The following is a 25,758-nucleotide window of genomic DNA, read 5'->3' as shown; positions in this document are numbered from 1 at the left end:
CCTAGACGTAGCACCCATAAGCATAAATTTAAGGCACATTAGGCACACCATGGGTTTCTCACTGGTGCTTTTATGTTGCCCCATATTAGTTCATTAAGACTTGGTGTGATGTGCATCATCTTTTTTTTGGTTTCTGAAGTTAATTTTGTAATCTCATTAAACTTTGATATGTAAGCATGGCTCAGGTTGATTTCTTACTTCTGCAGGTGGATGGGAACCCATGATGTTATGAGTGAATTGTTTGACATTGAGCTTTATTGACGAGGACCTTAGTTAATGTTCCTATTCAGGCAGATTTAGCACTCAGGTATCGAGTATGGAGCCTGCAGCCCTGGCGTGTGTTGAAGGTCCATCTGTGAGAGGCTAGCTGAAGGTTCTTTGGATTAAAGCCTCCTGGGTGTCCCTGCCTTCCTGGAGTATGCCCGGGTCAGCATCTACCCCCTCAGCGTTCTTCTGTCTGTGCTGATCCTCGGACTCACTGCTGGACTCATCGTGTGCATCCAGAGCAACTGGGTCTACATCTTCCTCGTCCACTGCGTCGTCCTTTCCAGCACCAGATTGTGGAGAATGCAGCATGCAACCACTATCAGTGACACATGATCTGGTATTGGAGTGCGCTCCATGAATGGTCCAGGCACCGGAAGCGTACCTTGAGAAGACAAATAGCTCTCTCCACCACAGCCCTTGTGGAGGCGTGGCTCCTATTATACTGCTGCTCAGCTTCTGTTCCTGGGTGGTGGAGAGGCGTCATGAGCCACCTTTTGAGGGGATAGCCCTTGTCACCCAGCAGCCATCCATCCAGCCAGGCTGGAGCACTGAAGAGCCCCAGCACCTGGGAGTGTCTGAGTATTTAAGCGCCATGGGAACTGCCTGGGTACCTTGCACACATTTGCAGAATCTGCATCTTGTGATCACACACTATCAGCACATTCAAGGAGTGGAATCCCTTCCTGTTGACAAAGGCACCCAGCTCACCCACTAGTGCCTTGATGGCCACATGTGTGCAGTCTATAGCACCCTAGACGCAGGGGAAGCCATCAGCTGCTGTGAAGCCTCTGGTTCGCTCTGTCTGGCTGGCATCATCCCAGTGGTAGTGGATGAAAGTTAATGCACACCTGAACAGAGCATCTATTACCTGCTTGACACAAGTGTGGACAGCTGACTGGGAGACTCCACAAAGAGCACCCACCAACCCCTGGAAGGAGCCGGAGGCATGGAAGCTGAGGGCAGCTGAGACCTTTAGCGCCACTGGCATGAGGTGCCCACCCACACAGTTGGTGCAGATCTCAGGGCCTACCATTTGACAGATGGAGGTCACTGTCTCCCTTGAGAGATGGATCCTCCTTCGGCACTGCGCCTGACACATATTGAAGCAGCTGCTTCTCCGTTATATACCCTGGCATCAGGATAGTGGCATCTTCTGCGGCCCCTTCCACCTTGGACTTCCTGTTGGCCCTGTGCCTCCCCTCCCAAAGGTGGCTCCCCTGGAGGCTGAATGTGGACCCCTGGCCTCCTCCCCCTTCTTACCTTCCCTTCCACCTCAGAGGAGGTGCCTCCAGTGGAGAGCACAACTCCCATTCCCAGGCTAAGGGTAGGCTTCCTGAAACCTGCAGGCCTCAAAAATGATCTTTACTGACCTGACCTGACCTGAAGGATGTTATTCCTGTCCAAGCAGCTGGTATGAGTTTTGAAGTATTTCTGATCACACAGGCAAGTAGCAGTAACATTCACAATTACATATCTAACAGATGCCATTCGTGACCCCACTCACCCCTCTTATCCTGCCCGTGGATGAGGTTTATACAAATGTTTCCTACCCACCTGCCCGTTGCGCCCATGTGATGCCCTGAAGATCGCACGGGCCCCGAAAAATTTCAGACAATTGCTGCCTCAAGGACCTTAAGTACCTGGTTAATTAATAACGGGCACGCATCCGAGAACATTGCGCATGCGCCCTCCCACTTGAATATCGCGATGGTGCGCGGTGACATCGGGATGCTCACCCAACGTCACCGTGCATCATTTTACATGTCAGCCCGCCCCTTCGTGCCAATGAGAAAATTCTGGCCTAAGGCTTGGATATTCATCCATAAGGCGGGCAGTGGCAGTTGGGAAAATTCCCGGCTTGGCCTGCTTGCCTTGGGAGAAAGTGCCTACAGGGGCTGCTGCTTGTCAAGGTGGGCTGTTTAAGAGGCCCACTTCAGTACTGTAGGGCTTTGTCCCATTTAAAATAAAAACAGAAAGACCCTCCAACCCTCATCCGTAACACCTCCTCAACCCCACACATTCTTCATACCCCATCATGCCCCCACCCACCCCTATGGCCCTTCATGCTCTGCCTGAGAAGCTGTGGCACTTCCTTGCTCACTGACCCCACTATACACTGTATAGAACCAATGGACCCTACAGTGACAATAGGATATGTTAAAAAGAGCTTTAAGAAACAGTCATCCATTCATAACTTTCCACTAGTTTAATAAAAACTTTTTTTATTACAGGTGTAATCATCCAGTCCCTTTAAAATTTCAAAACTGAACTGAAAGCACTTGAAACCTCTTAACCTTGTCTAACAAACATTGTATAATTGGCAGCAGAAACCAAAGACCCAGAGACGTCAATCAAGCAATGTTTTCTCTGGGTCTCATGTGTTTCAACAGACTAATAGATTTCTGGGCTCTTAGCCAAGCCTCATTATGTATTGAAAACTGAAAAGGCTGGAAAAACTCAGCAGGTCTGACAGCATCCACTGATGCGGTCAGACCTGCTGAGTTTTTCCAGAATTTTCTGTTTTTATTTCAGATTTCCAGCATCGGCATTATTTTGTTTTTACCCCATTATGTATTCTTGGCTGGGAGCCCAGATATCCATTAGACTACTAAAACACCTGAGCCCCAGGGGAAACATTGCTTGACTAATAGCCCTGGCTCTCTAATCTCTACTGTCAGTTGCACAATGTTTATTTGAACAAGGTTAAAAGGTTTCAAGTGCTTGCAATTTCAGCTATTGAAACTTTGAATGGTCTGGATGATTGACACTTTTATTGCCCTGTAGTAAAGTGTTTTAAATATAGTGATGATCACAAAAATCACAGTTAAATTATGAATGAATGACAGATTTTCTTAAAGCTTTTTTACACATCCTATTGTCAACATAGGGTTCATTGGTTCTATGTAGTGTATTGTGGGTCAATTGGCTTGGAAGTGCCACAGCTTGGCATAGAGGACATGAGGTTTCATGGGATGGGTGAAGGGGCATACTTTGGCATGGGAGGCATGAGGAACCATAGGGGTTGTTTGGGGACATACCTTTGCATGGCGGCACGAGGGTGGAGGTTCAGGATCTCTGAGGGTTGGTGAACCACAACTCATTGAAAACCTGGCCTGTCTCCATGTCTCCATGAAAATTGCAAAGGACGAAGACACGCTTATCCCCCGCATTGGAGTTGGTCGCCAGTGCAGAGTGCAAGCTTTTGACCCAACCCAGCCCACACCCTTAAAAGACACTCCCAAAAATTGGAAATCCCAGGACTGGGGTCAGGAATCCCAGAATCAGGTTCTGGTTGCCATTTTTAAAGGGCACTAGGCCATCCAGACTCAGTAAAAATCCAGCCCAAAATATATGGAACTACAAGAAAAGAAAAGTTTTTATCAATAGGAGTAGAATGAACAGCGTTACTCTTTCTAAAAGTGAATTTCTTTTTGAAAAATGTATTTGTTGGTACAACACCATGGGGAGAATTTTCTCCCCATCGGGCAGGCCGGGTGGGAGCGGGTGCAGAGCTGATCGCCTCCTGCAATCGGCTGCGCACCGCCATTTTACGTGGGCGGGCAAATTAAGGCCCGCCCAGCTTGACATTCGCTGGAAGCGCTCAGCGCTACCTCTGTGGGCTGGGAGGGGGGAGGAGGGAGAGGCGGGGCCAGAAATCTCCGAGGCATGAGGCTGCCTCAGGGAGATTAAGTTCAGTTATAAAGATTGAAAAAAAAATTACTCAGACATGTCCCCTCGTGACAGTGTTACATGAGCTTCGACATGTTTATGAATTCACATGAAAAATGTTATTTATTTAATAAACTCTTGATGAAAAATGCGAAGGCTGCCTGGGCTCTTTGCCTGCCCGCCAATCTTAAGGTTGGATGGGCAGACCTGACAATTACTTTATTAATGGCCTTAACAGGTCTTTGACAATTTGGCTGGCGCGCCTGCCGAACGGAAGATCAGAACGACGCACGGTGACATTGGGACGCACGCCCGGCATCACCACGCGTCATTTTACATGTCGGTGTGCGGGGCCCACCTCCCAAACGCTGCACAGAAGATTCTGCCCCATAGTTCAAACTTCAGAGAGTATTACAGAAAATGATTTTCTAGAAGTTCACCATTGTGAATTTCTTCAGGATTTTTGTGATCAGCTGCTGTAACTTTGGTGTAAGATCAGTGGAAACTCCTGTTACGTGCGATATCTTGATTTCCATGCCTTCTTAGTATGTTGTGGTGTAATCCATGGGTATACCAGATTTAATATCATTAGTACAATTAGCAGTAAATAGAAACATAAGTTAACTAACAATCCATTTTAGATTCTCAATTCTGCAGGTTTCACATTTCATGACCCATGTTCAATATTTTCCTTTTTGTCTCATTCCTACCTAATTATTTGTCCGGATTATTTTGGATGCTAGCAATCCCCTTCAGCTCCATCAGTGGGTCATATGGTTGAATGTTGGCAATACATTTGATAGTAATCCTTGTCCATGAATAACATGAACAGTGGGTACACTGAATTCTGCTAATCACGTACTGGTCCCCAGCTAGAGTTTCACTATCTCATTTCACTGTCCGTTTTTAAGATGTCTAGATAAATGAGCAGATGTGCATCCAAAACAGTACTGTATATTCAATATACATTCTGTTTTTTCTCCAGTGCTTAGTCTGGGATTATGATACTCGAGGAAAACATGATTTTATTGGAGAGTTTTACACAACATTTGAGCAAATGCGGAAAGCAATGGGAGAAAACAAGGTAAACAATATTGAATCATGAAGTTTTGCGAAGAAACTAAACAATGATAGATGGTTAATCAGAAAAAGAGTTATACTTCATGACTGGGCTGCAATGTAATTGTATTTACCAATACTTTATGTAAAATTGGGCCTTGTAATTCTGTTGTGTTGAATGTTAGCATACAAATATTTAAGATCTGCACTTATGATTGTGCTCTCCCAGCCTTGACAGCTGATGCACTCCTCATGATTTTGTGCCCGATAAAATCGGATATTAAAATTCACTCCAAATGCTCCAAATGGAGGCAGAGAGACGTGTCACAATTCCCCCCGCTTTCACAATGCCTCACCGGCCAAACACCTAAAACTCAGATAAGACCTTTAGTGCATGACTTTATTTTATCTTGCACCTTCTGTAGTGGTGGCTCCACTGCAGCAATGCCTGTATCTTGCTGATGGTGTGTAATGACCCCATAATCCAAGAAGCAAGAAAATAAAAGAGTTAGTTTCACGGTGAATCAGAGAGACTCAGCCCAGAAATTTCATGGAACCATGGATCCAAGTGAATCATCACTTTTACTAAGTAGTTTTTATTATTTAGCTATTAAATATCATCAACCCATAAAAATTGCTCCTGTGCAAGGATAATGTTGGCTGATCTGCCATGACTCCTATCTCTGTTTTCTCCCCCAGCCTACTATCCAACGAGATCTCTGCACTCCTCCAGTTCTGGCCACTTGCCCACCCCTGATCTTAATCGCTACACCTTTGGAAGCCATGACTTCGGCTGATCTAATTTCTGAAAATCCCTCCCTAAACCTCTTTGCCTCTCTACTTCTCTCCCCTCCTTTGAAATACCCCTTAAAACTTCTTCTCACCTGCCTAGTATCTCCTTATGGGGTTTAGTATTAAATATTTTTTGTTAACAATCCTGTGAAATGCTTTGGGATAGTTTACTATGTTAAAGGCTCTATATAAATGCAAGCTGTTGTTGTTTTGATCTTTTCCTGATAGTCTTATGTCACATTGCCTCCAGTTTCAGTATAGGATTTGTGCCAAGTAATAGCATTCAAAGGTATTCAGTTTCCTTTGTTGCTTTGTGCAATAGGCAAAGCTCCACTGTTGAAATGATGTAGTGGAGCTGAGCCCCAGCTGTGTTGTAGAGAGCCTGCCGTTCTGTTTATATAAGATTCATGAGGCTCCCATTCAATATTCAGCCAGAACAATGGCATGGTAGTTCTTGCTATTCAGGGATTGAACACTTTCATTCTTTTTAATTATAGTCTTTCCTTCTAAATAATGGAATTTCTCAATTGAGTTTATGGCCATGCAATTTTTCTGGCATAAAATATCGACCACTGCAATATTTTCTTTCTCATTCCTAAACTCCTGTCTTTTTATTTATGTAGTATTGCGCTGTGGATTGACTGGCCCGTATTTTTCTGTAGCGGGACACCTAACAGTGTCTGCCATTAGTTATACTTGCCCTTGCGTGTTTGGGTTTTTAAATATTTTGTGTGACAAATTGCTAAAAGTATGAGCTGATTCCAGCACAGTGAGAGAAACTTGACCTCTGGGATCTGAATGAACAGAGCAAGCAACTCTCCTTAATAAGTAGGTGCAGGTGTAGGCCATTCGACCCCTCGAGCCTGCTCCACTATTTAATAAATCATGGCTGATCTGTTTGCGTTTCGAATTCCACATTCCCATCTACTCCCAAAAACCTTTGATTCCCTTGCCTAATATGAATCTATCTATCTCCGCCTTAAAAATATTCAATGACCCCGCCTCCACCACGTTCTGAGGCAGAGAGTTCCAAAGTCGCACAACCCTCTGAGAGAAAAAATTTCTCCTCAACTCTGTCCTAAAAGGGCAATCCCTAATTTTAAAACACTGCCTCTTAGTTCTGGACTCACCCACAAGCAGAAACATCATTTCCACGTCCACCATGTCAAGATTGTCCAGGATCTTATATAATTCAACCAGATCACCCCTCACTCTTCTAAACTCCAGTGGAAACAAGCCTAGTCTGTCCAACCATTCCTCATAAGACAACCCACTCATTCCAATCAATCGAGTAAACCTCTTCTGAACTGCCTCCAATGCATTTACATTCTTCCTTAAATAAGGAGACCAAAGCTGCATACAATATTCAGGAAGCAGTCTCACCAATGCCCTATATAACTGAAGCATAACATCCTTACTTTTATGTTCAATTCATCTCATAATAAAGGATAGCATTCCATTAGCCTTCTTAATTACTTGCTGTACATGCATACTAACTTTTTGTGACTCATGTACTAGAACACCTAGATCCCTCTGCACCTTGGAATTCTGCAGTTGTTCTCCATTTAAGTAATACTCTGCTTTTTTATTCTTCCTGTCAAAGTGAACAACTTCACATTTTCCCACATTATACTCCATTTGCCAGACCTTTACCCACTCACTCAGCCTATCTATATCCATCTGCAACCTCCTTATGCCCTCTTCAAAACATACTTTCCTACCTATCTTTGTGTCATCTGCAAATTTAGCTACCATGCCATTGCTCCCCTCATCTAAGCCATTGATATAAATTGTAAAAAGTTGAGGCCCCAGCACAGATCCCTGCAGGACTCCACTCGTCACATCCTGTCAACCCATTTATGCATACTCTCGTTTTCTGCCAGCCAGCCAATCTTCTATCCATGCTATTATTTTACCTCCTGCACCATGAGCTTTTATTTTCTGCAATAACCTTTGATGTGGCACCTTATCAAATGCCTTCTGGAAATCTAAGTACAGTGCATCCACTGGTCCCCCTTTATCCACAGCACATGTTACTCCTTCAAAAAACTCCAATAAATTGGCGAAAAATAATTTCCCTTTCACAAAACCATGCTGACTCTTCCCAGTTACCTTGAGATTTTCTAAGTGCCCAGCTATAAACTCCTTAATGATCAATTCTAATAACTTTCTCATGACAGGTGTCAAGCTAACTGGCCTATAGTTTCCTGTTTTCTGCTTCCCTCCCTTCTTGAATAAAGTGGTTATATTTGCTACTTTCCTGTCTGATAGACCATTTTTAGAATCTAGCAAATTTTGTAAAATTAACACCAGCGCATCTACTACATCATTAGCCACCTCTTTTAAGACCCTAGGATGAAGTCCACCTGGACCTGGAGACGTGTCAGCCTGCAGATCCATCAGTTTGCTCAGTACCGCTTCCCTAGTGATTGCAATTTCATTAAATTCTTCTCTCCCTTCCACCTTCTGATTCATAGCTATTACTGGAATATTTTTTTATATCGTTTATAAGAGAACACAGAAGCAAAATATTTGTTCATTTCATCTGCCATTTCCTTATAACCTTCTATTAACTCTCCACTGTTACTCTCTAGAGGGCCAACACTCACTTTACTTACTCTTTTCCTTTTTAAATACCTATAGAATCCCTTGCTATCCGTTTTTATATTTCTAGCCAGCTTTCTCTCAGACTCTAATTTCTTTCTCCCAATTAATCTTTCAGTCATTCCCTGCCGTTCTTTATATTCTGACCAATTATCTGTCATGCCACTCATCTTTGAAAAGTTATATGCTTTTTCCTTAAGTTTGATGCTTTCCTTAACTGCTTAAGTTAACCACGGATGGTAGGTCCTCCACTTAGAATTTTTCTTTATAGTAGGAATATACTTATTTTGAATATTCTGAAATATCCCCTTAAATGGCTGCCACTGCTTCTCTTATTGACCTATCCTCTAGTCTAGTATCCCAGTTCACTTCAGCTAGCTCAGCTTTCATGCCCACATAGTTGCCCTTATTTAAGTTTAAAATATTCGTCTTTGGCCCACTCTTCCTTTCAAACTGGATGTAAAATTCAATCATATTGTGGTCGCTGCTACCTAGGGGTGCCTTCACTCTGAGGTCATTAATTGATCCTGTCACATTACACAATATTAAGTCTAATATAACCTGCCCTCGGTTTGGTTCCAGAACATGCTGCTCTAAGAAACTATCTCAAAAGCATTCTAAGAACTCCTCATCCATTACTGCCAATCTGATTTTTCCTGTTTATGTGTGGATTACAATCACCCATCATTATTGCTTTATCACAAGCATCCAATATTTCTTCTTGAATACATTGTCCTACATTGTGGTCACTGTTAGTGGACTTGTAGGCCACTCCCACTAGTGACTATTTTGCCCTACTATTCCTCATCTCCACTCAAATCGATTCTACATCCTGATCTCCTGAACAAAGGTCATCTCTAACTATTACATCAATGCCACCTTTGATTAACAGTGCTACCCTTCCACCTTTACCTAGCTTCCTATTCTTCTTGAATGTCATGTACTCTTATATATTCAGGACCAAATCCTTGTTGTCCTGCAGCCACATCTCCATAATTGCTATCAAATTATATTTATTTACTTCAATGTGCACTACCAATTCACTTACTTTGTTATGAATGCTAACGTGTATTCAGATGCAGAGTCTTCAGTTTTGTCTTTTTGTTATTCTTGTAACGCCTAGTCTTGACTGTTGGTGTACTCTTCTTAGGGTTTTCTCTCTGTCCCTTCTTGCCATTCTCTGACCCTCATTTCACATATTTCTATTTTGCTGTCCTGTCTTGACTCTACCCCTTGAATTGCTACCTCTACCCAAGCTTGATCCCTCACCCCTCTTGTTTAGTTTAAAGCCCTCTCTACTTAGTTATGCAATCCACAAGAACACTTTTCCCAGCATGATTCAGGTGTAAACCGTCTCAACGGTACAGCCCCCACTTTCCCCAATACTGATACCAATGCCCCACAAACCGGAACCCACTTCTTGCACACCAGTCTTTGAGTCATGCATTTGTCTCTCTAATCTTTTTTGTCCTATGCCAATCAGATTGAAGGATTGTGAAATAAACAGTACAAGGACAGAGAGGAAGTGTTAATTAGAGTGGGTGAATTCAATGTCAAATCAGGTGCAGAAAGAGAAATAAAGAAAGGGAAAGGAAGATTGGATTAGAGAAAGAGAGACAGAAAAGAAAAGATAAAAATAACTTACTAACAGTCATCACATCATTAAAAGGGTACTTAGACTGGAATAAACAAGATAACTTTCTGTGATGAGTTTAGTTTGTATCTAAGGCATAAACATAATATCTTCATGCCATTCAATTCATTTTAATAGTAAAAATGATGGTAAGATGCCAAATTTATGAAGCTGATGATGGAGTGACGTGACTTGGACAATAACCTTTGGATTTTTGAGTTAAGCCACCCATCTGGCATTTGCTTGAAGCTGCTGTACCATTTGCTCATAAATAATAGCGAGAGTAGTTTCACCACTATTTTGACAGGAAAATCTGGGCCATAATTTGTGAAATCAGTATCTGCTGTCACCCAGGCTGATGTGGATAATGCAAGTAACAGATAATGCGCTGAATTTGTGAGAGTTGGTGTTGGCATTGAGCATTTAATTATTGCTCGTCTGTTCTACAGTGATCAACAGCTGAATTTGTATTCCACCTGACACATCAGCTGCTCCATGTTATGATCTAAACTGTTAATGGTATCCCCACTGTTGGTTACTTTGTTCGACTTGATGACATGCACAGTGAATATTTAAATTTCTTTTTCTTCCCACTTCAAGTAACACATTGCCTGTGTTTTGTGTGCATGGCAACCATTTTGTCAGCATATGTTTCTAAACTCAAAGGTACATCACAAGACAATTCAAAATACATTTACTTAGAACTACAGAGGATGTATTATGAGTGTTACATTGGTTTGTTTTATCATGTAATAACCTGGCTAGGATCTTCTCTCTTTTAACCAGATCCATTGGGACTGTGTTAATCCAAAATATAAGGCAAAAAAGAGGCATTATAAGAACTCTGGAACTGTCATACTGAAAGATTGTAAGGTAAGGTACACTGGGATAGTATAACCCTGGAGTAACCTTGATCTATGCAGGGGGAAATCTAGAAATTGGCCTTTCCCATCAAAACATTGACTACAGTTCAAAAGTGACTTACAGGAAATAAAAACTGTGCAGTGTATAATAGGCTGCAGGTGTTGACCAAAATTTTCTGATAATAAATGTTATAATAAAAGCATGCATTTGCTTGCAGCTGATTTCACTCAATTGTTTGATCTGAATTCAGGAAAAAAGTGAAACCTGAAAACCAGAATGCTTAATTTGTCTCGTGTGTAAAATTTCCAATGTGTCTTCAAATATTAATTAATTAAGAATAAGACACTGAATTAAAGAGTGAAAGACTGAGAAAAGACTATGAAACATATTTATTCAACAGTCTGTGATTTTTGCCATGAGTGTTATGTATTTTATACAAGCAGCTTTTAAAATTATGCAGAGAATAAGATGTCATTTGAACAGACAGCAAAGTTGAGTTTCTACTAAATGTAATCGAAAGGCTGAGGATTACGTGGATAGCACATTTAGAGAGGCGGTCACACCACAGCTAAGAAGCACACAGGCAGAGAGGGAATGGGTGACGGCCAGAGTATCTAAGGGAAACAGGCAGGTAGTGCAGAAATTCCTTGAGGCTATCTTGCTCTATAACTGCTTTTCCATTTTGCATACTGATGAGGGAGATGATTCCTCAGAGGTCTGTAGTAAGAGCCATGTTAGTGGCACCAAGGGTGACTCAGCTGCACAGCAGGGGAGGTGGAAGAGTGGAAGTGCTGTAGTGGTAGGGTATTCCATAGTTAGATCAGCAGACAGGCGTTTCTGTGGCCATAGACATGACTCCAGGATGGTATGTTGCCTCCCTGGTGCCAAGGTCAAGGATATCACAGAGCAGCTGCAGGACATTCTTTTTATGGAGGGTGAGCAGCCAGAGGTCGTAGTCCACATTGGGATCAATGACATTGGCAGGAAAAGGGATGAGGTCCTGAAAGCAGATTTTAGGGAGTTAGGAAGGAAATTGAAAAGCAAGACTTCAAAAACAGCAACCCCAGGATTACTCCCAATGCCACGTGCTAGTGAACATAAGAATAGGAAGATTGGGCAGTTCAATACATGGCTGGAAAAATGGCATAAAAGGGAGGGCTTTAGATTTCTGAGGCATTGGGACCAGTTCTGGGGCAACTGGGACCTGTACAAGAAGGATGGATTACACCCTAACAGGACTGGGACTAATGTTCTCGCAGGAAGATTTGTTAGTGCAGTTGCGGAGAGTTTAAACTAGATTGACAGGGGGATGGGAACCTGAGGGGAAATTCAGAGAGGAGAGGAGAAAACCTAGCAGTGGGAAGTAGAGAAGTTTTAACTAATAAGGAGGATATATCAGAGTAGTATCAAGGTAAATTGAATACTTGCAGAGTTTGATAGAACTAGAGATGGCTACAGTAAGTCATTAGATGGAGTCAGAGCAAGGGGGAATAGTTAAAAACTGAGATTAATGTGCATGTATGTGAATGCATGGAGTGTTGTTAATAAGATTGGTGAACTACAGGCACGGGTTGACAAATGGAATATTATTGCTGTAACAGAGTCCTGGCTCAGAGAAGGGCAGGACTGGGTGTTAAATAGGTACAAGGTATTTAGGAGAGACAGGAAAGGAAGAAAAGGGGAGGGGGAGTGGCAGTATTGATTAAGGATGGTATTACAGCACTGGAGAGAGAGGATGTCCCAGATGGGTCAGGGATGGAATCCCTCTGGTTAGAGGAAAGGAATGAAAAAGGTGCAATAACATTGATCGGTGTAGTATATATACCACCAACTTGTGGAAGGGATGTAGAGAAACAAATTTGCAAAGAAATTACAGAGACCTGCCAAAATTATAGAACAATTATAATGGGTTACTTCAATTATCCAAATGTAGACTGGAATAGGAATAGTGCAAAGGGACATGAAGAGTTCCTGGAATGTGTTCAAGAAAAATTTCTGCAACAGTATGTTTCCAGTATAACGAGAGGCAGGCACTGTTGGACCTAGTTCTGGGGAATGAGTTGGCCCAAGTGGATTAAAAAACAGTGGGAGAGCATTTAGGGGACAGTGACCATTGTATCATAAGGTTTAGGTTGGCCATGGAGAAGGACAAGGAGCAATCCAGAGCAGGGATAATTACTTGGGGGAAAGCCAACTTGTTGGCTTTGTTAGGATGAGAATGCATGAGTCGGATGAGTTGGAATCAAATGTTGGTGGAAAAGCCTTCAAAGAGATAGTATTGCAGGCAATGTCAAGGTATATTCCCTTTAAGGGGAAGGGTAGGACAAATAAATCTAGAACACCCTGGATGTCGAGAGAGATAGAGGTGAAGGTGAAAAGGAAGAAATAAGCATTTGACAGATATGTAGAAAATACAATGGAGAATCAGGCCAAATATAGAAGGACCAGAGGAGAAGTGAAAAAGCTAATCAGAAAAGCAAGGAGTATGAAAAGAGACTAGCAGCGAACATAAAAGGGAATCCCAAGATCTTCTATAAGCATGTAAATAATAAAAGGGTGGTAAAAGAAAGGGAAGGGCCAATTAGGGATAAAAGAAGAGACTTGCATGTGGAGGCAGGAGAAGTGGTGGAGGTATTAAATGAGTACTTTGTATCTGTCTTTACAAAGGAAGAGGATGCTACTCAGGCTGAGGTGAGAGAGGAGGTAACTGGTACACTCGAGGAATTTACAATTCCGAAGGAGGAAACATTAGAAAGGCTATCTTTACTTAAAATTGATAAGGTACCAAGACCAGATGAGATGCACCTGAGGATATTGAGGGAGGTGTGAGGCACTGGTGATAATCTTCCAGTCTTCCTTAGGCAAAGGACTGATGACGGAGGACTAGAAAATTGTGAATGTTACACCCTTGTTCAAAAAGGGATGCAAGGATGATGTTGGCAACGACAAACCAGTCAGTTTGATTTCAGTGGTAGGGAAACTCCTAGGGCAGGATTTTTACCTCATCGGGCGGGCGGACCTGGGAGCGGCCTCGAAACCGACCGCCACCCGTGATCGGGCCCTGACCGCAATTTAACGCTGGCTGGCCAATTAACGGCCAGACGCTGCCAGGGCGGGGAGGGAGAAGGGCAAGTGTGGAAGTCAGTGCATGCATGCAGGTGTGCTCAGTGAAAGCTCCCTGAAGGCACAGAGTTGCGTCAGGGAGCTGAAGATTTTTAACATGGAAAATAAAGAATGGAAAAATAAGGAAAACATGTCCCCTCACGTGACTCCATAAGCAGGAACATGATAAAAATTAAAAGATTTTAGATTTTTTAAATCACTGCTCGAAACCTCATCCCGCCCATGGGTGAGGTTTCACAAAAAATGCAAAGGCCGCTTGGCCTATTCGCCTGCCGGCAAACCGTAAGGTTGGATGGGCAGGGAAAAATTCATTTTAATTAATTAATGGGCATTACAGCCCCCTTTATTATCGGTGGGCGCGCTGCTGACTCCTGCGAGCACCCACTGACCAAAATATCGTGTGAGTGAGTAATGACATCAGGACGCTCGCTTGAAGTCATCGCGCTCTATTTTTCTCCTGTTCAGGTCGGGCGCGGGGCCGCTTGATGAAGGAAAAATTCTGGGAACTATAGTTTGGGGTAAAATTAATAGTCACTTAGACAGCTTCAGGATAATTAATGAAAGCCACCATGGATTCATTAAGGGAGAGTCATGTTTAACTAACTTGCTGGAGTTTTTTGAGGAAGTAACAGAGAAGGCTGATAAAGGCAATGCTGTTTATGTGGTGCATATGGATTTTCAAAAGGCATTTGATACAGTGCCACACAATAGACTTGTGAGCAAAATCCTAGCTCATGGAATGGTGCCCATTTAATTGGCACCACATCCACAAACATTCACTCCATCCATCACTGACACACAGTAGCAGCAGTGAGTCAATCTACAAGATGCATTGCAGGAATTCACCAAGACTCCTTCGACAGCACCTTCTAAACCCACGACCGCTACAATCTAGAAGGACAAGGGCAGCAGATAGATGGGAACACCAGCACCTGGAAGTTTCCCTCTAAGTCACTACCATCCTGACTTGGAAATATATGGCTATTCCTTCAGTGACGCAGGGTCAAAATCCTGGAACTCACTTCCTAACAGCATTGTGGGTGTACCTACACCTCATGGACCACAGCAGTTCAAGAATGCAGCTCACCGCCACCTTCTAAAGGCCATCTAGGGATGGGCAATAAATGCTGGCCCAGCCAGCTGGCCCACCCACATCCCGTGAATGAATTTTTAAAAAAGGGAAAGTGGGCACTTGGATAAGAAATTGGCTGAGTGACAGGAAGCAGAGAATGGTAATAATTGATTGTTTTTCAGATTGGAGGAAGGTCTGTAGTGGAGTTCCCCAGGGGTCAGTATTGGGACCCTGCTCTTCTTGATACATGTAAATGACCTAGACTGTGGTGTGCAAGGCATGATTTCAAAATTTGCGTTTGGTATGCACATTGGAAGCATTGTCAACTGTGATGAGGAAAGTCTTGGGACAGAATTTTACACCTCGCGGGCAGGCATGCACCCAACCCGATCGGGCATAAAATAGCACGAGAAGTCATCAAGCGAGTGTCCCACCATCATCCCGCATGTGTGCAATCTTCAGGTCGGTGGGCACATGCAGGTGTCGGAGCCGCACCAGCTATCAAGTAAAAGGCCACTTAAGGCCATTAAAAACCCAATTGAACCCAATTTTACATTGCCCATGTGAATTTGTGCTTGTCGCAAGGGCAAAAAGGGCAAGCAGGCAGTCCACATTTTGCAAACCTTATCCAAGGGCGGGACAAAAAGGGTCAGCAGCATTGCCATTGTGAGTAGTGAGGAGTTTAGATTGTTTACTCCTGGTTGATTATTTGAACTTGACAGCTTCATCTTAGTTCTGAGCTTCATTCTTAGCATTTCTAGGCTTCATTTCAGGAATCATTGGTGTCTCCAAGACCCCCCTAGAGGATTTTGACCATGTGGACCCTTCCAAGTATCAGACAGCCTTCTGTGACCCTGGTAATGGGGATTGTGGTCTCTGCTGGTGGTACCTCCTCTCAGGAGGATGAGAGAGGCAGAAGGGAGAGGAGGCCAACACAGCTTCCAGGGGAGCGACCTGTGGGAGGAGAGGTGCAGGCACAAGGGGCACAGGGCCAGCAGGTATTTCAAGGCGAAAAGAGCCACAGAAGACGCCACTGTCCTGCTGCCAGGGTTTAAAGGCACTGATGCAGCTACCTCAATATGTCCGAGGTGCAATGCCAAAGGAGGCTCTGCCTCTCCAGGGAGACCGTGACCTCCAATTGTTATATGATTGAAGCTGAGATCAGCTCTGACTGTGTGGGTTGACACCCCATGCCAGTGGCTCTGAAGGTTACAGTGGCCCCCAACTTCTATGCCTCTGGCTCATTCAAGGGGTCAGTTGGGGAGCTGTGTGGAGTCTCCCAATCAGCTGTCAACAGTTGCATCAAACTAGTGACAGAAGCTCTGTTCAGGCAGGTACGACATTTATTCATTTCTGTATGGATGAGGCCAGCCAGGTTGAGCGAGCCAGAGGCTTCACAGCGATTGCTAGCTTCTCCCGCATCCAGGGTGCAATCAACTGCACACATGTGGGCATCAAGGCGTCAGCGGGTCAGCCGGGTGCCTTCGTCAACAGGAGGGGATTCCACTTGATGAACATCCAGATAGTTTGTGACCATTGGAAGTAGATTCTGCAAGCCTGTGCAAGGTACCCTGGCATCTCCCATGATGCTTATATCCTCAGACACTTCCAGGTGCTGAGGCTACTGAAGAGCCCAACTGGATGGATGGCTGCTGGGTAACAAGGGCTATCCATTGAAAAGGTGTCTTATGACACCTCTCCACCACCCAAGAACAGAGGCAGAGCAGCGTTATAATAGGAGTCATGCTTCCACAAGGGCAGTGATAGAGAGGACCATAGGTCTTCTGAAGATGTGCTTCCAATGCCTGGACCATTCAGGGGGAGCACTACAATACCCCACAGAGTGTCACTGATCGTGATTGCATGCTGCGCTCTCCACAATCTGGTATTGGCAAGGGGGGACCCACTGGAGCAAGAGGATCTTGACAGCTCCACAGGCCACAGAGGATGAATCCAATAATGAGTCAGAAGAGGAGCAGGGTGAGGAGAATGCTGAGGGCATGGAGGTAGACATTTGTATCCTTCAGGGAGGCAGGAACATCAGGGACATCTTGATCCAATGCTCCTTCAGCTAGGCTGCCAATGATCTGCTTCCATGTCTGAAATGATACTTTCATTTGAATCCAAAGTCCACTCAGTACCTGTGCAATAAAGTTTAGAGCCACTCACATCCAGCATTACATACTGACATAGCCTGCACCAAAAAAAAGATGAAGCTTACTCAGGCCATTATGACAAAAACAAAATTTATGTAATTTTCACAATCAAAACAAGTTAACATTACCATTTCTGATGTTCATTTTCACACCAGTAAACCATAAACAAAACATTACAGAACAGAAGATCACTTGTGACCTGTCCCTCTTGTGCTCATGGTGCCTTTATGAGTGCTGTGTCTTGGTGCTCCCACCTCGCTGGCAGTGGCATTGGAGACAGTCTGCTGATTGTGCTGTCCTGTTGGCCTTGATAAACTTGGCGATTGTCATCTGACCAATGGAGCCTGTGCTGGCCCTGCCTGGGAGGGAGCAGCCAATGCCAAGGCTAGCATTTTCCCATTCATTTCAGCCTCATCAGATGCCACAGTCACTGGCAGAGGGGCGGAGGAGCTGCTGCCATCATCCAGTGCACCCTGAGAGGAGCCTGCAGAGACAATAGGCAGTTTGTGTACCAATGTCGCTCTGGACCTCCCTGCTCACCATTGATGGACAGGCACCTAGCTGGGATACTGGGTGCCTCACCCGTTTCCTACACTGACATTGACCACCTGAGGTCATTGCCTGTGTGAGGGCTTGCAGGTCTGAGCGCAACCCCAGGAAACTCTTGATTCTGTCCCTGGAGATCCTCTCCATAAGAGTCACCACTGTCTTAATGGGGGAGGCAGTGCGCTCAGTGATAAGGATCAAGGCTGTGCTTATGCTCTGCATGGACCCTTCCATAACAGAGACCATGGCACACAGACCCACAATGGATCTCTGCCAGATCCTCTTGCATATCTTGCTGGACATGCAGCATCTGTCTCCTAATGGATGACTCCAGAGGCTCATCACCTGCCTTCAACTCAGTATCGTCCTGATCTCTAGCAGTCCTCCAACTGCTGGCACCCTGGACACCCTGTCTCCGCCTGCACCTCAAGTGAGAATGAAGTGCCCTCATCACTATGCTCCAACATTGTAGCCAATGATCTAACACCCACCGAGGTGCTGGTATGTGCCCTGGTGCCTGGTTCAGAGAGCAGGTGTGACAGGCGCAGCTGAAGCCCACCAGTCCTCTGTCATCTTCGGGGTCCTGCGATTGAGTGGCTGTGACGAACCTAAGGGAAACAAGGATATGTCATTAGTTTAAGTCATCACCTGTCCTTGTGCATGCCAGGAACCCTGGTAAGGCAATAGAGATCTGCATCATGGTGCCATCGTCTTTCAATGATCAATGGGGACTCCAGTTTTGAGGCTCCCATCAGTGATGGGACTACACAAGAATGTTTACACCATCTAAAACTCTCACCTCTGTGCACTGCACTCTTACCTTTATCTAACACCCCAAGCCTCTCTGTGACCGGCTGAATGCGATGCATGGTGCCTCTCCAGCTCGAAGCTGTCCTACTTAAATCTGGTTAGGATTAGGAGGTTTGGGGGGGCCTCCATTGGTCTGTGACCTCTCAATGTTGTTATGGCTCATCTTCTCCTGAAACGACAAAGGAGCATTGATTAATCCACCCTCTACCTGCAGTGCCATTGCAGCCTGGCCAACCCCACCTGAGGAACACCGTGCAGGGCACATCTGAGTTATGGCCCTCGAGCCACAAGGCACTCAGTTCAAGCAGCCAGAGCTCACCCCTTTGGTGTCATTGATAGTTGGCACTCAGGCTCTAACACCCCTGAGCTCCACAGGGGAACAGCCAGACATTACACTTCACCACACTGATCCATGCCAACCTGGTACTCACCCCTGCTGCGTGCAGTAGGTCATTGAACCTTTTGTGGCACTGCACCCATGTGTGCTACACAACGTCATGGCTGCTGATCTGAGCTGCCACCTCTTCCCAAGCTTTTTTGCCTGTTGCAGTGGCCTCCTCCTTCAATTTTTGGGGACGAGGGAGAGCCTCCTGGCAACCAGCTCCTCCAATAGCACCATGAGATACTCGTCCAAAGACTGTGGTGGGGGGGGGGGCAAATGCCCACCCGACCTGCCCTCCCACCCGATGTCTCCAGCCACTGTTGATGCCATAGCTTCGGTCTCCAGAACGCAGAAGATATGTTCTTCCCTGGCAGCCTTCAAGTTGCTGGCGGTGCCATTTTTAAACTGGCCGCCAGGTCACCATTGGACCTGGTGCCCAACAGGCCCCTGTCCCTGCCTGGCCCTTCCCAACCATTGGGAAGACACGTTTCACGCTGGGCAGGCCTTAACTGGCCAGCCAGCGTGAAATTGCAAATGTGGGCCAATCATGGGTGGGGGCTAGTTCCCAACCGCTCCCTAGTCCGCCAATCGTGTGCACCCACCAAGGATAACAATCGGGCCTTGAACTTCAAAAGGACATAGACGTATTGGTGGATTGGGCAGAAAAATGGCAGATGAAGTTCAATGCAGAGAAGCGTGAGGTGATTCTTTTTGGCAGGAAGAATATGGAGAGACAGTATAAAATAAAGGGAGAAACTCTAAAGGAGGTGCAGGCACAAAGGGACCTCGGTTTATATGTACATAAGTCATTGAAAGTGGCAGGGCATGTTGAGAGAGCAATTAGTAAAGCATATAGTATCCTAGGTTTTATTACTAGGGTCATTTTGCACAAGAGTAAGAATGTCACGCTAGTTAGGCCTCATCTGGAGTCCTGCGTCCAGTTCTGGGCGCCATACTTCAGGATGGATGTGAAGGTATTAGAGAGTACAGAGAGGATTCACAAGAATGATTCCTAGTATCAACAACTGTAGCTATGAGGATAAATTTGAAAGGTTGGGTCTGTTTTCCTTGGAGAAAAGGAAGCTGAGAGGAGGCTTGACAGAGGTATTCAAGATCCTGAGTGGTATGGACAGGATAAGAAACTGTTCCCACTCAAGAGTACATTAAGAACTAAAGAGCACAGATTCAAAATAATGGTCAAAAGGAGTAGAAGTGATGCGAGGAAAGATTTTTTTTACCCAGAGGGTGGTTGGAGTCTGGAACGAACCTCCCAAAAGGATGGTGGAGGCAGGTTCGATCGAGATATTCAGAAGAATTGCTATCTGAAAAGAGGATGTGCAAGGCTATGGGGAAAAGGCAGGGGAGTGGGATTAAATAGAATGCTCTTTCAGTGAGCCAGTGCAGACTCGATGGGCCAATTGGCCTCTTGCTACACTGTAAAAATTCTGTGATCTTCCTAGTTAATTTATTTTACTTTACTCAGGCTCTACAGTTATCGGAAAATCAGTAATAAGTGCAGCAAATCCCATTTAACATAGACTACCTTAGCTATATCACAACTTTTTGTTGGATTTAAACAAGTATGGAGGTTACAACTGTGATAATATTTGAACTGAAGATTATAATGATGTAAAACTTCCTCAGGCCTCTCTGTGAACTGGTACTGAATCGAAACCTTATTTTCATACTTAACGATAAATTCTTAAGGAAACTTTTGCTCAGTTTCATCATGAAATGAGCTTCCTCATGTTCCCTTCAGTGATCAATTAAAAGCTATCAGTGAGCCGCACATGATCTAAACGTGCATAAATTACAATATCAATCTTGTGCACAGTATGATAGCTTTTTGTTCAGGGAGATGCCAAGTTATTAGTCATGGTTTTAAAATGGTTGGCTTCAGCTCCCATGGACTAACTATGCATTTTTGTGTTTTGAAGTTGCACAGGATCTATTCCTTTTTGGATTACATAATGGGCGGATGTCAGATTCACTTTACGGTAGGTGAATAGCTATCATACTTTTAAACCCACTTCCCAATGATGATGTTTCTTATCTCTCGAAGATGAGTGATTGATAACCTTTATATTGTAAAAAGTGGGCATCTAGTGTGGGTTTGCCGAAGGTTTTCCTTTGACACTAACTATTCCTCTAGAAGTGTAACATTTCCGGCAATCTCTGGTTTCCAAACCAAGAGTTTTCTAGTTATAAAAAAGGTAGAATATTTGCATTTTAATTTATTTTTGTTGAAATTATTGTTGTGTGAAGAAGAAAAAAAATTGAAAAGAATTGCAAGGTAAAAATAATTCTGGTTCTTGACATGTCAAAACATAAAGGAGCAGCGGTTGAACTGCAGCCCAGCTTTAACTAAACGGACATTAATTTCATTCAAAACCGGGGTGCTGCGAAAGAAATTTAACTTAGAGAGTATTGCAAATCTGGAACCTTTTCTGTACCTACACCATTACAAGTTCCCTCATCTGATAATTCCAATATGTGTACATAGGCCCTAAAATTCCCAGGCGAGTGAGGGCATAATGCTGGCAATTTTTTGCTGGAACAAAAAAAGGGAAACTTAGGGTAGGATTTAGATCTGCAAGACTTCCGTCCCACTTAACTTACATCCAAATTCTGTCATTGGATGAAACAGCTGTTCAATGAATGGTGTAAACGTCCAAATGATGGATTGAGATTGGACATTACTTAGCTATAGAAAGACTTCTGTTGTTGCTGAATTGGCCATGTTTACACTGTGGAATGGGGCTGTAAGTGCACCTGCTCAGTCAGCACAAAACTATGACTTTGTCAGTCTGATACAATGGTGGGAGCATCTAGCAAAAGCATTTTGCAAAGTATTTTGATGCCTTTGACAGCCGTAGAATAAGATCACTAACGCTGTGAGGGTTTTCCATATTGGCAACAGTGCTATCGGATCTAAACTTGTAGATTCAAGCAGCCATGAACCTTCTTTGAAGTTGTCTTTATCTTATATTGACCAGGCCGAGTTCTGAGTTTCTTCACAAATCTACCTTGAAATTTCTTTGCCATAAAATGTTTGCCAACTATAAATGGCTGTTCCATTTTAGGTTGTGTAATTCCAATTTACAGTAATGAGTGAATATTAAGTGGTCAGTTGCATCCCTTTGCACAATTGCTTCATATTGATGACATCAAGTTTGGCCGGGGTGCTGCGAAAGAAATTTAACTTAGAGAGTATTGCAAATCTGGAACCTTTTCTGTACCTACACCATTACAAGTTCCCTCATTTGATAATTCCAATATGTGTACATAGGCCCTAAAATTCCACAGGTGAGTGAGGGCATAATGCTGGCAATTTTTTGCTGGAACAAAAAAAGGGAAACTTAGGGTAGGATTTAGATCTGCAAGACTTCCATCCCACTTAACTTACATCCAAATTCTGTCATTGGATGAAACAGCTGTTCAATGAATGGTGTAAACGTCCAAATGATGGATTGAGATTGGATGACATCCCTCAGCTAATCCTTGATTCTATTCTTCTAATCAATACACGTTGAAAGCTAGCGCTGTTGCCAGGATCAGCTGATAGAGGTGGATGTTGTGGTGTCTTGGAGACAAACTGCTGATAGTTTTTTTGAAGAAATAATTTTATGGCAATAACTCTGCTTTGGCTGAATCATCTTCACCCTTTGTTTTCCCTGTTCATCAAAAACCTTCAGCTGGAAATTTTAATCCTCTGGAGAGGATTCTGTCTCTGGGAGATGTTGAGTACCATGCTCCATAGTTTATAGTATGGGGTTCCCAATGGGAATTTATCCATCTCTTGGAGGAAGAGGAGAAGACACAAGAAGCTGTACACGGAAATACATATGAACATCTGAATTAGAGCCATTTGAGCAGGTCCTTGAGCCTGCTCCACCATTCAATAAGATCATGGCTGGTTTGATCATAACCTCAGCTCCACATTCCCACCTACCCCTGATAACCTTTCACACTTTTGCTTATCAAAAACATATCTAGCTCTGCCTTAAAAATATTCAAAGACTGCTTCCATGGCCCTTTGACAAAGAGAATGCCAAGGACCCTCGACCCTATGACAGAAATCATTTCTGCTCATCCCTGTCTCAAATGGGCAACCCCTTATTTTTAAACAGTGACCCCCAGTTCTAGATTCTCCCACAAGAGGAAACATCCTTTCCACATCCATCCTGTTTAATCATGTAACATCTGAGAAGGGTCAGATCCTGCAAGCCTTACTCTGTCAACCCTTTTTAAACATTTCTATAGAGCTGTATCTGGAGGATGCAATTCTACCTAGAATAGGACTCTGCTGCAGTCAGAGCACCAGAGGACCATGCATCAGGCACAGAGATGTTGCAGCACTGAACATTTATGTGATCTGCACATTCTGAGAACTTACTGAGGATTCCCACTACATACTTTAACACATGCATCAAGCAAGTCACTAATACTCAGTTTGCCAAGGCCAGCTAATTATGGTGAAAGTGGTCCCAAGAACTGAATGAATGTGCTGTAAGTGGCTACAGAATTGCAGGATTTTTCTAGGGTAGCTGGGACGATCAACTTTGTTCATATGGCTGTACATGCCCCATCTGACAATGTTCAACATTACATCAACAGGAAGAAATTTCACTCCCCAAACATTCAAGTGATGTATATTTACAGTTACCAATTCTTTCATATGAATACTTAAAAGTGATTGGAGCTGCCACCATGTATGTACTTATGTACTTGAACACTTTAGCTTGATTTCAAAATCAGGGACAAATGAGAGTCCATGGGAAATAAAGGCTACCTTATTCCTCCCCTGTCCTATGACCCCCCACTGCTGCTCCATTTCAATGATGCCACATCAGAGCCAGAACTGTGGGAATGCTGAAGGATTGCTTGCATATGCAAGAAAATCTATCACTGTTTCAAGAATTGTGGTAGCCTGATTTGTCCTCTATAGCCTCCAGAAAGTCTTAGAGGTAAAGATCCCAGGAGAGGAAGGAGAGGCAGCTGTTGACAACCTTGAAGCAGAAGATCAGACACAGGAAGACAAAGCACGAGGAGCACAAACAAAAACAGCAAGCGAATTGCCAAAGAAGCTCATCTGAAGTGCCGTCATTGTTCCTGCTACAATACAGCAAATCACAGAGCAACACCTTTCTCAAAAAAGCAGTCTTTTCCTAAAGTCACAAATTTCCTGCTGGTATCTAGCAGTGCAAAAAAGCTCTTTGCCAACCCATTGCACATGCTACTCCTTTAATGAGTCTGGTGATCACCCTGTGATACCAACAATGAAAGAGTGCAGCCATACAGATCTTCCCAACTACTGCAAGTCCATTCATGTCTAGTTTTTGGCCCCCCACCCCCTCAACCACAATTTTACAGGCCTGTAATGGTGCTATTACAATCCTTTCGGATTGACCAATTGCCAATCAAGTGCTTGATCAGCATTGGCAGCTGAAACTGGTTTGAGCTTGCGCTGCCATTGTGTGCTTGGTGCATGCTGGCCACCACCCATTTTCCTAATGTGCAGAAAATAAAAAAACATCCTCATAATGTAAAACTGAAAAAGAAACCAGAAATCAACAGATTTTTCTGACCATTTATACACCAATAAAGATATTGAATTATATAAAATTGTAGTCAAGAGAGTTGATTAACTCTGTGTAATCTGTTTGTGGATCTCTATATTTATGGATTTTGTAGATATTGGCTTCAATGTTCTCTTTTCTTTTAACAAGTGGTTCATACCAAATATTGCGGCTGTAATGGTGCTATTACTGTTGACATATTTTGTGTGCTTTTTTTTAGAACATTGTGCATCACTATGAGCTTCGGAAGAAATGTCGCATCCAGAGCATGGTGCTGTTAATTATGAATTGCCACCTTCTATTTCAGGTAGCCATTGACTTCACAGCTTCAAATGGAGACCCACGAAACAGCTGCTCCTTGCATTACATCAATCCCTACCAGCCCAATGAGTATCTGAAAGCCCTGATCTCTGTCGGTGAAATATGTCAAGACTATGACAGGTACTGTTAACCATCCGCTAGAAAACAACCTCACTTCACATGCTGGCAGCCTAATAGTTGTAACTGTGTTCATTAAGCTGTGTTGACATTTTTAATAAAGAGAAGCAACTATCTTTCATTTGAACTGTACAGAAATAATGAATACTTATATTGCAGCTGGTTTGAATTTTTGTGCTACTTCCTCCCATTATATTTTTTGTCCTAATTTTGCATTGTTGGGGCTAGAATTATCAACAAAGCAGCTTGGCCGCTTAACAAGATAGAATAGTAAATTTTCAATTGAGGAAAAAACTGTAAAATCCTCGTGATTTACAGAAAAAAATGGAAATTAATGGAACTTCTCCTGAATTTTGCCACAATTGGACTGTATTTTAACTATTTATAGAGAATAGTTTGAAACCATGTATAAATTCTAGAAGATTAATATTTAATCTAGATCCTATGAAATTAGATTTTTCAAAATATTTGCTTGAGTGTGCTTAACATATTTGCATGAAATTCAGCAAGTAATTAGGAAAGCTAATAGAATGTTATCATTTATTGTGAGGGGAATTAAATACAAAAGTAGAGAGCTTCATTTGTACAGGGCACTAGGGAGACTACATTTGGAGTACCGTGTACAGTATTGGTCACCTTATTTAAGGAAAGATGTAAGTGCATTGGAAGCAGTTCAGAGAAGGTTTACCAGAGTAATACCTGGAATGAGTGGGTTGTCTTATGAGGAAAGGTTGGACAGACTAGGCTTGTATCTGCTGGAGTTT

General features: G+C 43.5%; 1 protein-coding gene across 1 annotated transcript in view; it reads left to right on the top strand.

Annotated features, from left to right (window-relative positions):
• Nucleotides 1-25,758, top strand: part of cpne7 (copine VII) — a 192,549-nt gene that overhangs the window by 123,262 nt on the left and 43,529 nt on the right. Inside the window, exons 7-10 of the mRNA XM_041191819.1 lie at nt 4,922-5,020; nt 10,811-10,897; nt 20,915-20,974; nt 24,864-24,997. Coding sequence (XP_041047753.1) covers nt 4,922-5,020; nt 10,811-10,897; nt 20,915-20,974; nt 24,864-24,997 — 380 coding nt within the window. The remainder of the gene's footprint in view (nt 1-4,921; nt 5,021-10,810; nt 10,898-20,914; nt 20,975-24,863; nt 24,998-25,758) is intronic.

This window comes from Carcharodon carcharias, chromosome 7 (assembly GCF_017639515.1).
Source record: "Carcharodon carcharias isolate sCarCar2 chromosome 7, sCarCar2.pri, whole genome shotgun sequence".
In the NCBI taxonomy this organism is placed as follows: domain Eukaryota; kingdom Metazoa; phylum Chordata; class Chondrichthyes; order Lamniformes; family Lamnidae; genus Carcharodon; species Carcharodon carcharias.
This window is presented reverse-complemented; position numbering and strand designations above follow the sequence as displayed.